At 53.8% G+C, this 14,918-nt stretch overlaps 1 protein-coding gene across 1 annotated transcript; it reads right to left on the minus strand.

Annotated features, from left to right (window-relative positions):
- Nucleotides 1–8,902: 8,902 nt before the first annotated feature.
- Nucleotides 8,903–14,646, minus strand: MAPKAPK2 (MAPK activated protein kinase 2). The gene is made up of 10 exons (XM_055083867.1): nucleotides 14,626–14,646; nucleotides 14,229–14,539; nucleotides 13,980–14,044; nucleotides 13,616–13,695; nucleotides 12,980–13,106; nucleotides 12,291–12,366; nucleotides 11,776–11,900; nucleotides 11,357–11,442; nucleotides 11,177–11,257; nucleotides 8,903–10,590 (listed from the first exon to the last, which is right to left on the minus strand). The coding sequence occupies exons 1-10, from the start codon at nucleotides 14,644–14,646 to the stop codon at nucleotides 10,447–10,449; spliced, it is 1,116 nt and encodes a 371-aa protein (XP_054939842.1). The 3' UTR covers nucleotides 8,903–10,446.
- Between the last annotated feature and the right edge of the window lie 272 nt (nucleotides 14,647–14,918).

Raw genomic sequence — 14,918 nt, forward strand, 5'->3', positions numbered from 1 at the left:
AGAGCAGGGAAGGGGCAGGAAGACACATTTCCAGATTCCCAAACCCAAACTCTCCTTTTTAGTTAAGTCAACCTGTTCGCACTGATACAATAATAAGACTACTTCCTATGATACATAATAACGAGTGCTGTGTGCCAGGCATTATGCTCAAGCTTTTACATGTCTCTTACACAGTTTTTCATTTGTTCCTCACAACAACTGAATGAGGTCAGGGACATTATTTTGTTAGTCTGGGTCCTCCGAGAAGCAGATGACAAAATGGGATTAAACATGCAAATGTTTTATGAGGGGAAATGCCTTTAAGAGAGAAAATAAGGTGGGAGGCAGGCCAGGCAAGGAGAGCCATCATACCACGTCTGACCCCATCGAGGAGCGAGGGAGAGGAGTCTGGGCACAGGAGTCCTAGAGGTTCCACAGAGTTGCCAGGGAGTCCTCCAGCCAAAGTCACTAGAGTTCTGGTTCCCCCAGGAACCCATGTGCCTTAGCATCCCTGCTGCCCCCCAGTCATTGGCTGGGGGCAGATGCAGGGGAGGATGGCCTCAGTGCAGATGCAACAATGGGTTTCAGAGCAAGCAGCTGGGGCCCTTGGGTGGTTATGCTGTAATTGGATATCTGTGAGGCACCTGCTCATAATTACTAATTAAGTATTATAAATATTAATATTTAATTAATTGTTGTGGGGTTCCATAATTATTATCCCCACTGTACTGGTTGGTAAACTGAGGCTCAGAGAGGTCAAGTCACCTGCCCATAGTTTGAATCCAGTTGAGTATAACTCCAAAGCTTTCTCATGTGCAGTGTGCATCTGAGTTATTGACCACCGTGTCACAAGCCTGATCTCAGACTCGGTAATCAGCAGAGGTCTGAGCACACAATCAGTGTCCCAGTAAGGGTTCTGGGGGGAAAATGTGGTTGAGCTCCTGAATAGTAGGAAAAAAATCCTTGCATGTCTCCTGTGTCCCCCATAACACCTAGGACCCTGAGTCAGAGCTATCTCCTCTGTCATGTGCCTTTCTTTCCCCACCCTCTTAATCAGAGGGGCCATCCCTCCCAGGTAACCTCCCATGGCACTCTGGGCCTCTTACAGCACCCACCCGTCTATCTTATGTCAAAGTCATTTGCACACTGCAAACTCCTAGGTGCTCCACCTGGGACACTCGCTTCCCAGTCTGAGGAGTGGATCAGGTAACCTGCTCAAAGTCAAATACCAGTAGGAGGCTGAACAAGGCTGAACCTCAGAATTGTCTCTGAGCCATTCTGCCTACACGCCCAAAATTTATGCAAATAACCATAACTGAGTGAGCAGAGCTGCTGATGTGTGAGGAGAGGTTTTAGGAATCCCCTTGCCTCCTCCAGATCTGATTTTTCCAGTCGCCCACAATGTGGCCAATGGTATGCATCTTTTGGTTTTGAGAAGTGCTTTGAATGTCCTCTTATTTTCAGCTGACTTATTCTGTCCCCAGATTGCCCCACCGCCGGCAGCAAATCTTTTCATGGACCTCTCATTCAGAAAACAATATGCAAAGTCCATTCATTCATAAATCGATACTTTTTGGCAGTGCTTACCAAAACCTAAAATGTGTATACCCTTTGATGTAACTATTACACTTCTAGGAATCTGTCCTACAGAAATCCTTACACATATGCACAAAGATACTGTGCAAGATGTTTGCAACATTAATACTAACAGTTTAAAAAAAAAGAAATGAGACATCCATCAGTAGCAGATAAATTATTGTATAGCCACACTATGGGCTGTTAAAAATGAATATGATGGTTCTGAGTTCAGTCATGGGCACCCACTAAGAAATGCTAAGTTAAAAAAGCAAGTAGCGTGTTGATTGATGGTATGAAAAAGTTCTGGGGATTGGTTGCATAACAATGTGAACATACTTAACACTACTGAACTCTATACTTAAAGGTGGTGGTAGTAAACTTTATGTTATGTGTATTTCACCACAATTTTTTTTTTTTTTTGGCCGCGCCATGCAGCTTGTGGGTCTTTGCTTCCCGACCAGGGATTGAACACATGCCCTGGCAGTGAAAGCACTAAGTCCTAACCACTGGACCACCAGGGAATTCTCTCACCACAATTTTTTTAAAAAGCAAGTTGCCGAACAATATGCCTAATGATTTCATTGCTACTTGTTACAGCCTTCAAAGGAATTTCTCACCTGTGTTTCTAAGCAAATATGTATGTAGACAAATAATTAGAGTTTTTGGTAAGACTCGATAAAATCAAAATAAAATCAAGCCGCTAAAAGTAGTTATTTCTGAAGAGGAGGTTGGCATAGTTAGGTGAGGAGAGGGTATAAGGAGAAAACTTTCACATTTCACTCTGTATGTATATGTAATTATGTGTGTATATAATTTCTTTGAATGATTGGACTTGCTTGTGTTAATTGTTCTTTAGACGCATTAATCCAGCCAGCAGGTACTGCGCACGCACCTTCACTGGGTGAGCTGTCATCCTCAGAACCAGGGCTTCCCTGGCGGCGCAGTGGTTGAGAATCTGCCTGCCAGTGCAGGGGACACGGGTTCGAGCCCTGGTCTGGGAAGATCCCACATGCCGCGGAGCAACTAGACCCGTGAGCCACAATTACTGAGCCTGCGCGTCTGGAGCCTGTGCTCTGCAACAAGAGAGGCCGCGATAGTGAGAGGCCCGCGCACCGCGATGAAGGGTGGCCCCCGCTTGCCGCAACTAGAGGAAGCCCTCGCACAGAAACGAAGACCCAACACAGCCAAAATTTTAAAAAAATAAATAAAAAAAAAAGAACCTGGAATAGGCAGACGAAACTGGATTTCTCGTCTTCCTCTTCCTCTTCCTTGCAGACTGGCTCAGAAAATGGCCTGCCCTCGTCCCACTGTGGGTGGGTGGGGTGAGACGTAGGATTAGAGTCTCACTATGAGGGCCATTTCCATAAAGCAGGTTTCTGATCAGAAAAGGAGACAGCTGAGTGCCAGAGACCCATTGGCCCCTCTAGGTCTTACTACAAACACCAGATCTCCCCATATCACAGGCTCCAGTCACAGCTAACCAAGGTCTCGTTCTCAGAGTCAGATGAGATTGTGATTTATTTGAAAAGTAAACCTCTGCCTGGTGAATTCAGAACCACTGGCCTCCAAATCAGAGGCTAAGGGCGGGGAGAACTCAGCTCTTTCTGAACCTTAAGGCCTCACAGCCTCAGGAGGCTCTAGCTATTTGAGGAACAAGAGACAATCAGCTGCAGAAACTGAGGAAGGAACAAGATCACGTTTCACATGGTCCCAGGCAGCAGTGACCTGAGCCAGCAACTTGGCAGAAGCTTGGGCCAGAGCCACCCAGACTGAGGACTCATTTGCATGACTTTTGCAGTACTTTGCATCATGGGACCTGGGAACACTGTTACCCTAGGATCGGAGAGGTCAAGACCAGTATTTGGTCACACAGGGCCTGGGGGACAGAAACAAAACTCAGGGGACTAGAGGACTCATGAAGGGAGGGGAATGGCAAAGGGAGAAAGCCAGTCCCAATACTTCCCTTGCAAATACTGGCAGGGGTGTCGGATGGGGTAGGAAACTTCACTGCCCCTTAGAGCAAGAAAGTTATGCAAACGAATATATTTGCATTGCAGCCTGGCCCCTAAAATGACTTACCACATGCAGGTTCTTGGCCTCAGGAGCAGCCACTCCCCCCAGAGCCCCACCTGAGATCCCGCAGGCTTGAAGGCCAAGATTTCCTGACCAGAGGCTCTGGGTACTGACTTCCCTTCAGAGAAATCATTATTCCCTGCAGAGTGTCGATGGACATTCCAAGGTAACTCCAGGCCTGAGATGCTGGTGTGTGACAAAAAGTGTGGAAGCTTAGGTACACTAAAATGTGTATTTGTTACAGGGAAGCTCCTAAGGGCTTCAGGTTTAATACACCTGGAGCCCATGGTGTAGGGACCATGGTGAACGGGGATGAGAAAGACCTGCAAAGAACTCTGGCTTTTCAGTGACACTCAGAGGGGAGAGGGGCAAGGAAGCCCTTGACAACCATTCACCCCAATTTTCCAGGACCCCCCAATCTCATGTAATGTTATCCTTTTCTATAATGATCTGTAAAATGCATAACTAAAAATGATCTAAGTTTAACGTATAACCTTGTAAGGATTCTTTAAAAATTAATGAAATTAAGAATAGGTGGTGGCGGGCGGTTTGGGGGGGACTTCCTAGGTGGTTCCAGTGGTTAAGACTCTGCGCTTCCACTGCAGGGGCTGCGGGTTCGATCCCTAGTCGGGAAACTAAGATCCCACGTGCTGCGCGGTAGGGCCAAAATGAATAAATAAACAAATAAAATAATTAACTAATTAGTTTAAAAGACTGGGGCGGGGGACAGGCAGCACTTCCCTGGTGGTCCAGTTGTTAAGACTCCGAGCTTCCACTGCAGGGGGCATGGGTTTGATCCCTGGTTGAGGAACTAAGATCTCGCATGCCCCATGGCACAGCCAAAAAAAAAGAATAGGTGGGGGTGAAGAGAAGGAAGGGGCAAGGGGCAAGATGGAGGGATTAAGAGGTACAAGCTACCATGTATAAAATAAATAAGCTATAGAGCAACTATTGTACAGCACAGGGAATATAGTCTACATTATATAACTATAAATGGAGTGTAACCTTTAAAAATTGTGAATCACTATGTTGTACACCTGAAACTTATATAATATTGTAAATCAACTATACCTCAATTTTTTTAAAAAAAGAATATGTGGGGAAATCCCTGATAGGCTAAGTTTTGGTTTTGGGGGAACAAACATGGTGAAAGAGGGGAATACAGGTTGAAGGGGCTGAAAAGAGAAAATGAACAGAAAATACCGAGGAGCCCCCACTGAGAAGTCAGGTTTCCCATGGACAGAAGCAATGGCCAAAGGTCCAGCTGAAGTGATGAGCAGGCAGCAGTTCAGACCAGAAGACAGAGGGGTGAAACTAGAAAGGAAGAGCTGACTCTTACTCCGCAGAAACCGGAGCAGAAATCTGATGGCAACACCTCCACCATGCTGCTCCCTCATTTTCTACCATCAAATTTGTCGAATTTTCCAGCTTGAAGGCCTCCTGAGTCTCCGCCAGGAAAGCTCTACCCTCCCCACCGAGGCCCCCTGCTCTGTCCCTGTCCCATGAACGCGTTGACCCTCCCTGCCTTCCATCATATTAACCCCCACCTATGCCTCTAAGCTGAGTCCCAGGAGGACTGGACCCACTTCTAACTCAGCTGTGTCTCCCCGAAGTCCCAAGCTCTGGGTGTGGCACACGGCAGGTGCTCGAGACGAGCTGAATCGGAACGTGGCATTTCTGTTCATGGAGGGAGTCTCAAAGAACAGCTCGGGCCCAGGAGGCCAAGGCACTGACCCTGCAAAGGGCGGCCTGTTTGGGGGAGGGGCCCTAGCCCTGCACACCCAGGACAGTGCTTCCCTCCTCTTGAAGTCCTGGCATGGCCACGTGTCATCCTCCTGTGCCTGGGTCGGGGAGGATCGACCCTTGTTGTCCTGAGCGAGGCATGCATGGAGGGCTTCGTCCAACAGGAGATGAGGATCCAGGATCCAGGATCTTCTGACCTCACTCATCCCTCCAGTCTCAAAACCTCTAGGGCCCTAAGAGGCCACTTGGGCTGGGACAGTTTTGAACGGATCGACTCAGACCACAAAGTATGTATCCAGGCCTCCGGATGTACAGAAAGAAAAGACAAGGCCTCTGATGGTTGCACGCAGATTTTGTATCTCGCTGGGCAGCAACTGGGCCTTACACTTGGTTTTACCCAAAGCATAGCACATACAGTAAGTGCCTGGGTATTTATTTGGTGATTTAGTATGTTGGGTCCGACTGAGTGCAGGGAAAGGAAGATGAGTCCACCAAAAGGCCCCACCAGAGCCTGGTATCCCTTTCAAAGAATGGTTACTCCCCAACTCAGCCAGCCTCCCCCTGGGGTGGCCCCTAAACATGGGCTTCAAGAGACAGAGCCAGGGAGGGGCTGTATCCCTGGGGCTGATCAGAGGCTGGCTACCAAAGCCTCCTCCAGCCCCGTCTGGCCCCCTGGAGAGCGCCCAGCAGGTTTGTTTACATTCATGGGGGGTGGGGGGTGGGGGGTGGGAGGGGGTGGGAGGGGGGTGAGACAGCCACTTTCCCCAGCCTCACCAACTCCACCCTCCTCCCTTGAATAACTGAATTTCCTCCGGACCCTGAGCAGGCCAGCCTACCCACTCGACCCACTGTCATTCCCAGCCCTCCGCGTTTCCTATCTCCAACCCAGTCAAAGGAAAACCCCAAATTTTCTGTTATTGTTTACCAACCCAACTGCCTCCTCACCCCAAAGCACAGGTGATGGCCCTCAAGCTGACAGGAACATGGGCTCAGCCTAGACCACCAACCCTGCTCCAAACCTGGGCTTCCCTGTGCCCTCTGGGCAGGGCAGCCCACCAGAGGGTAGGACACCAATAGTGATAAAGGCCACCTGGCCCCTGACCAAACATTTAAATCCATCATCTTGCTGCATTCCTCAACAGCCACAGGGCCTAGGAGTGCCACCCCCATTCCCTAGAAAAGGAAATTCACCTCTACTCAGTGGAGAGGAATCCAGCTGTCTCCCTGCTTGGCCTCCCTTCCCCCCGTCCCTTATCAGAGGACTTTGGTGGTGGTGGTGTTTTTTAAGAAACTCTAAACTTGGAAGCAGGAGACCCAAGTCAGATTGACCTCTGCTTAGTCATGAGGCCTTGGGAGAGTCACTTTACTTCTCTGCTGCTGAGTTTTCTTACAGGTAAACTGGAGGCTAGACTGACTCCCTCACAGGGCTTTTATGATGGTGAAGAGATCAAGGAAAAGAGGCCAGCACAGCACCAGTGCTTCCTAGGTGCCTGCAAGTGTCCATAAGCCCTCCTTACATCTCACACCGCCGAAGGGTGTTCAAGAACCATCTCCTGTTGCCCCCTGCAACCATGCAAGCCAGCATCTGCCTTTAGGCATGAAAGTTCCACCGCCATCCCACCTGGGAGTTTAGCAGGAGCTTAAGTTCTTCCTAGAGACAGAGAAGCACAGGGCCACACCAGCGTGGAAGGTCAGGGGCGTGGAGAGAGTAGAAAGGCACGGCAAGATCCCACTCACCAAGCCGGGGCCCCCCCTGCCCTTCACCCCAGCCAACTTCCCTGAATGTCAGGGCCAGTTTTGTGAACTGGGCTGACCTCGATGGAGGAGGAAGCAGAACACAAGCGTTAACGTGTGGGGCGAGAGGATGGGAAGGCTGCGAGATGGGCCTCTGTGGCAGAGCAGCGGCCCTACAGATGCGCACATCCCAATCCCTGGACCGGTGAACATGTGGCCTTACACGGCAAAGGGACTCTACAGGTGGGACCACACAGGTCCTTAAAAGCGGAGACTCCTTCCTGGCTAGGTTAGAGAGGTGCGACAGTAGAAGGTCAGAGAGATGCGATGTTGCTGCCCTTGAAGATGGATGAAGAGGGCCAGGAGCCAAGGAATGGGGAAGACTCTGGAAGCTGGAAACGCAAGGCAGGAGAATCTCCTAGAGCCTCCAGAACACAGCTCTGCTGAGACCTTAGATTTTAGACCAGGGAGACTATATCAGACTTCTGACATCATAAATCTAACATATTAAATTTGTGTTTTAAGCCACGAAATGTATTACCACAGCAGCAGAAAACTAACGTGGCCTCCAAAGACAGCCGAGCACCGGCAACGGCCCCCCCCCCGTACCCCAGTCCCCGCCCACCACCCCTTGTTCCCTCTTTCCCTGAGCTCTTACCCATCACCTCTGATACCCGCACAAGCACAGACAATGGGACAGGATTTCTCTGAAAGCAAAACCTCATGCTGGTTCATTCGAATGATGGTTTCTAGAGTGATGGGTGGAGTTTCAAGGTAGGAGTCAACCGCATTCAGGAGTTGTGGGGGGGGGGGGGTCATGGGGCCACAGGCATGCCCTGCCTCTGCCACGAACCCGAGCAGGGGGGATGCGAGCCCACTGCTGACTGGGGGGGGGGATGAGCAGGCCTCTCCTCCAGGCAGGAGACCAGGTCTTAGGATGAGACCAGCCCAGGCCTTGGGATCCTGAGCTCTAGTCCAAACCCATTCGCTCTGGGATCCCCAGCACAGCCCTTCACGCCCTTCGTCGGCTTCCTGGCTCATAAAACAGGGATAACCACCTGCCTTGCCTTTCTCCCTGACAGCTCTGAGGATCAAGTGAGAAAATGCAGGTGAACTTACCAACGACTATTTTTCCATCTGACTGGGAGGGAGAGCAGTGGGGTCAACAGACCGATTTCTACCTCGGGCCCCACTGCGAACCAGTTCACTGTGCGTCTCAGATACCCCACCTCTAAGCCTCAGCCTTCTCATCTGTGAATGGAGGGAGCCCTGAGGCCTCTTCCAGGTCTGAGGTAGAGTATTCTGGCTTCTGCCTGACCCCTATCACCTCCTCCTGGAACTTTCAGGAACTACGCTGACCTGCTCCTCTGGACTCTTTCCCAGGATTTGAACCAATTCACCACCAGCGACTTCTTCACAAACCTCATACCAGCCAGCCCCCCAGGCTGAGGGTGTCAGCACCTGATTGTGGCTAAACAAGTCGAAGAACTGGGCTGAGAAGCAGCTTGGCTCCTGATTCAATACTTGGCAAAAGAGCATGGGCTCCCCGCACCGTGGTTGGCACCAGCCCTGCTCTTCACGTCCCCACACCAGGTCCTGGCCAGGCCCTCAGCGGGGCGTGCGCTGGCTCCCTCTCGCCCGGCAGCCCTCCCCTCCTCTCCCAGGACACACGGACTCTGCCCTCCCAACTCACAGAACCGCTCTCCACGTGTGGAAAGAGGACAGGTGGGGAGTCAAGGGGCTGAGCCCCACGAAGGAAGAGAAAGAAAACCTTTCAACTATTAAATCTGTTTAGTAAAGACAATTTTGCTCATACAAAACAACAAGAGTTTACAACAATCTGAGTGTTGGACACGCCACCAGAGACGGGAGGTGCCGCGGGCACTCGGAGCCCTTCCCTCACACCCAGAGAAGACCCTGGGTGCGCCCCCCAACCCGGCCCCTGAGGGAGATGAAAGCTGAAGCATTACTGTCACCCCTGCCCCAAGGGACCATGGCACAGAGGACCTCTCTCCCCACACTGCTGCAAATTAATACTGGGGAGGGAGGGCCCTCCCCCCCTGCCCCCCACTGGCCTGGACACTTGACGCTGAGTTGTTTGGGGTCGGGGGGAAGGGGCTGATGGGGAGGGGGCAGGATCGGGACATCTTTGGTGTGAAGCCTCCCCCGCCCAGCCGCTAGGCCGCTCGATGGAGATCTGCAGGAGGGCCTCAAGAGTGGTGCTGTCTTTGCCCACCAGGGGGTGCTGCCGATGCCCCAGAGCCCGGGAGGCACACGAAACGCAGCAGCTCTGTGTCGCTCATCGACTGCCCAGGCTCACCCATGCGGGCTGAGAGTGGGCCTGTTGAGAAACAGCAAAAATGTAAGAAAATAAACATGAACGGGTTAATAGTGGCAGGAAGGGGAAGCAGAGAAATGACGTGGTAGATGAGCGCCTCAGAGGACCAGGACCAGCACTCAGCGCGGAGTGGGGTCCTGGGCGGGGCTCCCGTCTTCCTGGTCGCTGTGCCGGTGCTAAGTCACTCCTCTCCACCTCCCAGGACCCGCTCACAGAGGCAGGCACGGACGGCCTGGCTCAGAATCTGGACACGCTTCCCAGGCACTTTGGCAGAGCCAGCGCGGGCAGGGCAGGCCTGAGGAGGGAGACAGTTCCTGAGCCCCGACAGAGGCTCTCCCTCTGCAGCCCTGCCTGCCCCTGGCCCCTCAAACGCACAGGCCCAGGCACTGATCCAGGCACACGGGCACGGGCACACGCACACACACAACCACACTCACTCCTATCCGTCTGGCACACTGGTGACGTCTGAGGGCTCAGCAGAGGAGGTGGGTGGCCTCCTGGCCCCAGCCCTCCACGGCCTGCAGCTCCCGGAAGGCCTCAGCCAGCGGGGACCTGGGGCTGTAGTGGGGAAATTAGAGGGCTGGTGGCACGACACAGGGGCGCCCCCTATAACAGTTATCACAAATACCCTTTAACAAACCCCAAACCCTTGTAGTATCCAGACAGGAAAGGGTTTGGGGGGAAGGAGCAGGAATGAGGGCAAGAACGATAAAAGAAGTTTCATAAAAATTCTAACTCAAATTATTGATAAAACTGCAAAATGAGCACAGGTTCGAGAGCATCTTGCTCCTTCTCTCCACGCCCTCCCAGCCTTCCAGGCTCTCCCTCTCAGGGGTGGCCAGAACCAAAGGCAGAATTCAGCCTATGACGAGGTCCGGGCTCCATGAGGCTGAGGAGGAGGGGAGGCGGGAGTGGACAGTTCTGTGTCTCTTCATTTAAAAAATAGATTCAGGTCAAGAGTTATTGCTTGTCCTCCAGTGGAGCAGGACGGGCTCAGCGGCTCAGTGAGCCAGGGCCGCGGCCTCCAGGGCCCGAGCTTTCTTCCGCCTCTTCAGAAGCAGAGGGTTGGACGCATCTTCAATCTTCTTTATCTTGATCTGCTCATAGTCGACCCGCATCGTGGCCAAGGCACTGGTCATCTCCTCCTGGGGGGCAGTGACCAAGAAAAACGTGAGAGGCGACAGACAAAGCAAGGGCAGGATGAGGGTGACGGGTGGGGGCAGAAGAGACAGAGGGCAGGCTGGTTGATGGGTCCAGGGCTGGGTCAACAGAGCCTGGCCACCGTGCTGCCACCGCCCTCCTAGAGCCCTCCAGCGACCCCACGGGAAGGCAGAAAGAGCACCGACTAGGAGTCGGGAGACCTGGGTTCGTGTCTGCCCCGGCCAATCACTAGCTGCGTGACCTTGAACAGGTCACCCCACCCCCCCGGGCGTCAGTTTCCTCGTCTGCAAAGTGAGGAGATGGTACCGGATGACCTTTCGCGTCCCTTTAGAGACCCAGACAGTAGAGGGCTTGTAGAAAACAGCCACGGCCAACTTTAGACCAAACACAGAACCTCTGCCCACAACCCGGCAGGGAAGTGGCTCAGAGCCGCTGTTGCTGTTGTAACAGACACCCCGAGGGGTGAGCGAGTACAGGAGTACAGAAGCAGCCCGTCTGGGCCAGCACCGCCTCTCACACCCAAGCACTCGGCAAGCACCCTGAGCCCCCCTTGGCCAGCGGTCCCCTCACCTTGACGTCCTCCCACCTCTCCTTGTCCTCCTTCAGGACCCGGCTGGTGTGCAGTGGGGTTTGAGGGACCTTCGTTGATTGCTGGGGATAGAGGAAAGTGTCAGGGTGAAAGCCTGGGTGGGGTGGAGCCCCAAGGGACAGTCCGCATGAACCCAGGCCCCTCCAGCCCACCAGCTTTACCATGATCCAGGGGTGGTTCATGAACTCGGTGATGGTCATCCTCTGGGTGGGCTCTGTCTTCAGCAGGTTCCGGATGAGCATCTTCACTGTGGGGGAAAGCGAGGTGTGGGGAGGGGACAGAGGCGGCTAAGGGGCCACCCCCCTTCTCCTGCTCCTTCCCAGTTTTCAGGGAAAAACCAGATTCAAAGGGGCATGGACACAGACCACCCAAGGAGCCAGCCTTGAAGACCACGACGGCTCCAGCCCTGACAGCCCCACGCGCCCCATACCCCAGCTCTGCCACAGGCCCTTCACACAGACAGGACGTACCCAGCAGCTGTGGGCCAGGTGCGGATCCACAGCCACGCCACCCACGTGAGACGACCCCTGCACACGCACACACACCTGCACACACGCACATGTACACGTGGGTTCTCTACCTTCCTCTGATACTTCTGACCATTCTGGGTTGGGGAATTCATACTGGCCCATTCGGATGCGACTCTTCATGCCCGGAGAGATGGCAAGGCCATGGTTGGAATAGAAGGGGGGATACCCACACAGCCTGAGCCGAGAGCAAGTGGGAAGAGAGGGACAGAGCTGATGTTATTTAGGGTCCTGCACCAGGACCAGAGCGAGACGCAGCCTTCTTCTTGCAAAGGTCACAGAGAAATTGGGACTCACTGACTCAGGTACAATACACAAAGTCAAGGACAGGGCCCGGGAATCCAACATACAAGTATCTAAACCACACATTTTCCTGCCCATAAGCTAATTTATAGCATTTAGCTGTCAGAATCCACTAAACGCAGAGAGACAGGGACATGCAGGGGATTCTCAGGGCATCTCCCATCCAGAAGGGGAACGCTAATCTTTGCCTCTTCTTCTCAGCCCGCCCCAGCCCAGACCAGCCCAGCCCAGCCCCACTTCCCCAGGCCCCTCCCCACACACTCACAGGATGTACATGATGACACCCAAGGACCACATGTCACAGGACTTGTCATACTTCTCTGGGCCCAGCACTTCTGGAGCTGCAAACCAAAGGTCAACGTGGGTGGGCCTGGCCCTCAGAACACTGGGATCCACCGCAGTTCCTCGGTGGCTGGTGCTCCCCACCCAACCCTTCAGCCCATCTTGATGGGACCTTAGCTGGGCTGGGAAGGGGAACAGTCATAGCCCAGACCCAGGGCGGAACAAAGGAGACCAGAAGACCCTTCTCCAAGAGAGCCCTAGGGCTAGAATCCCAAGATAAAACAAGTCTTGAACTGCAAGAGCCTTTCAGACTGCCATTTAATTTGACAAACACGTTTTGAGAGTTTATTCTGTGCCAGTCAGCTGGGGCTCCTGAACCAAATCTGCATCCCAGACTCCACTGGGAATCCGATGGGAATGACAGCTCTTCTCAGGAAAAGCGTGCATGTGTGCAATATCCCACCCATAATCTCAGGCAGATAATTTCCTATAATGCTTCAGTCCCAGCTGAGTTCTGACGAGCCCTGCTTTGGGTCGGGTCACATCAGAACCAGTGCTAGAAAGGGCCTGAGGACTCAACTCTCCTAGGACCTGTGGCCCTGAGACCGGCAAGAGGAGGGTCTGAGAAAAGCTCTGGGGAAGACAAGCTCCCCAGGCCTCCTCTGGACTTACCCACATAGTATGGCGTGTAACAAGGAGTGGTCAGAGAGTTGTGGCTGGTGGTTTCCTTGGCAAAGCCAAAATCAGTGAGTTTGAGAATGGCGTTGGGCCTTTTGGAGGTGTATAAGAGATTCTCAGGCTGCAGAGAGAGAGACATAAATAGAACCTCTGCTGAACCTGTGAGGGGCTATCACGCCCTCCCTCCCTTCCTTCCTTCCTTCCTCCATTCCACAACCATTTGTCCAGCCCCTGTGATCTGCACAGCTGAGGGTGAGGACCCTCAGCTCCCTGCCTCCCAAGAGCTTACAGCGTGCATGGGAGTCGGACACTGATGCAGAGAACCGCAGTGAACACTGCAGTGACACAGAGACCGAAGGTGTGGCGGTGAGGCGTGACTGAGGAGCACCGCAGGGCGAGGGTGACCTCACAAGGCTTCATGACTGGGGTGGGGGTTTGCCCAGCGAGGGCAGGGCCTGCAGGGTAGAGAGTGGCACTCCGCCCCACTTTCGCTCAGGAGCCAGGCAGCAGGGATGCAGGATGACTCTGGGGACCCTCCCTAGCGTCACCACGACCCTGACCCCTACGGCCCCCATGGCACCTGAGTTGGGGGGACTGGGGGGAGTGGGGGACAAAAAGAACAGCTGGCACCTTGACATCCCGATGCGCGATGTTGATTGAGTGCAAGTACTGGATCGCCTCGCCGATGCTCTTCATGATCTCTGATGCCTCTGCAGAGAAGCGGGAACGTGGGAGCGGGAAGGAAAGTCACAAGATGTGTCATTAGGTTTGAAAACCCAATACACCGATCCCCGCCACACAGCCTAAGGCTCCCTACGTCCACCCCCGCCCCCCAGACACCAGGGAATGAGGAGCAGCCCTGGCTCGGCTGAGGAGGAAGGCCCCCGCGGCGAGCCGGAGAAGGCAGCAGGCCTCCACGCCTCTCACGAGAGCCCCTTCAGACACCCCGTGCCGTGCCTGCCCGAGCCCAGGCCCCACAACAGACCCTTTCTACCTCTTTCTGTGAACGCCTGGTCTCCTCGGTCCTGGATTCGGCTGAAGAGCTCTCCACCATCCAAACTGAAACAAGCCACAGCCAGATCTGAGGACACAGCATCCCACTGGCACTCCCCCACGGCCCCTCCAAACCTCAGGCGTTTACACTTTAAGCTCCAGGGTCCCCATCTGGCAGCACTCAGGAGGTGAGGGGCCGGGTGGGGAGCGGGGCCAGGCCAGGCCAGGAGTAAGGAGGAGGGCTGCTCACCACTCCATGACGATCAGCAGGCACTTCCTCCCCGCGTACAGGTTCTCATAGACGTCCACGATGCGTACAATGTGCGGGCACTGGGAGGCCCGCCAGTGCAGCTCCACCTCCCGGCGGGCCTTGGGGCAGTCCTGGAGCATCTGCAAGCCAAACGCCTCCTGAGTGACCGCAGCGGGGCAGCGGCTGCTGCGCCACCCGGACCTGCCGCAAGGCCTGGCCCACGCACTCGCCCGCGTCCCCACTGACACACCACCCGCTCTCCCTACCCTGGCCCAACACCAGCCCTGAGCACTTTCCCTGCACTTCCACTCCTAAGCCCCGACTCAGAGCTCTGCAGCTCCCTCATCTGCTCTAAAAGGAACCTCAAGATGACCCCTCGTGGGGTCTCGACAGCTACTCTGAGACCACCCTTGACCATTCAGGGGAAAGGCCCAGCTATGGGCATGAAGTCTATTCCAGAAGGCGAGCAGAGTTGAGCATTGGGAGACAGAGGGCAAAGGACACCTGGGCAGAAAGACAGACCAAGAAAAACCCAAACAACAATGGAAAGGGGCCTAGAGACAGGGGAGACTCCAGATCAGTTAGAAAAGGTACCTCCAAGATCCCTAAACCCAGCATATCAAATCCCGAGCAATGTCCTTTCTACCAACAGATAGCCTCAGGAGTCAGCCCGGTGTGGTCTGAATCCTG

This window comes from Physeter macrocephalus, chromosome 4 (assembly GCF_002837175.3).
Source record: "Physeter macrocephalus isolate SW-GA chromosome 4, ASM283717v5, whole genome shotgun sequence".
In the NCBI taxonomy this organism is placed as follows: Eukaryota; Metazoa; Chordata; class Mammalia; order Artiodactyla; family Physeteridae; genus Physeter; species Physeter macrocephalus.

Coding starts and splice junctions, on each gene's coding strand:
- MAPKAPK2 (XM_055083867.1), bottom strand. CDS start 14,646: ATGGTCAAGGGTGGTCTCAGA. Junction 14,540..14,625: donor TGGTCAAGGGTGGTCTCAGA/GTAGCTGTCGAG, acceptor GTCGGGGCTTAG/GAGTGGAAGTGCAGGGAAAG. Junction 13,107..13,615: donor TCGCGCATCGGGATGTCAAG/GTGCCAGCTGTT, acceptor CTCTCTCTGCAG/CCTGAGAATCTCTTATACAC.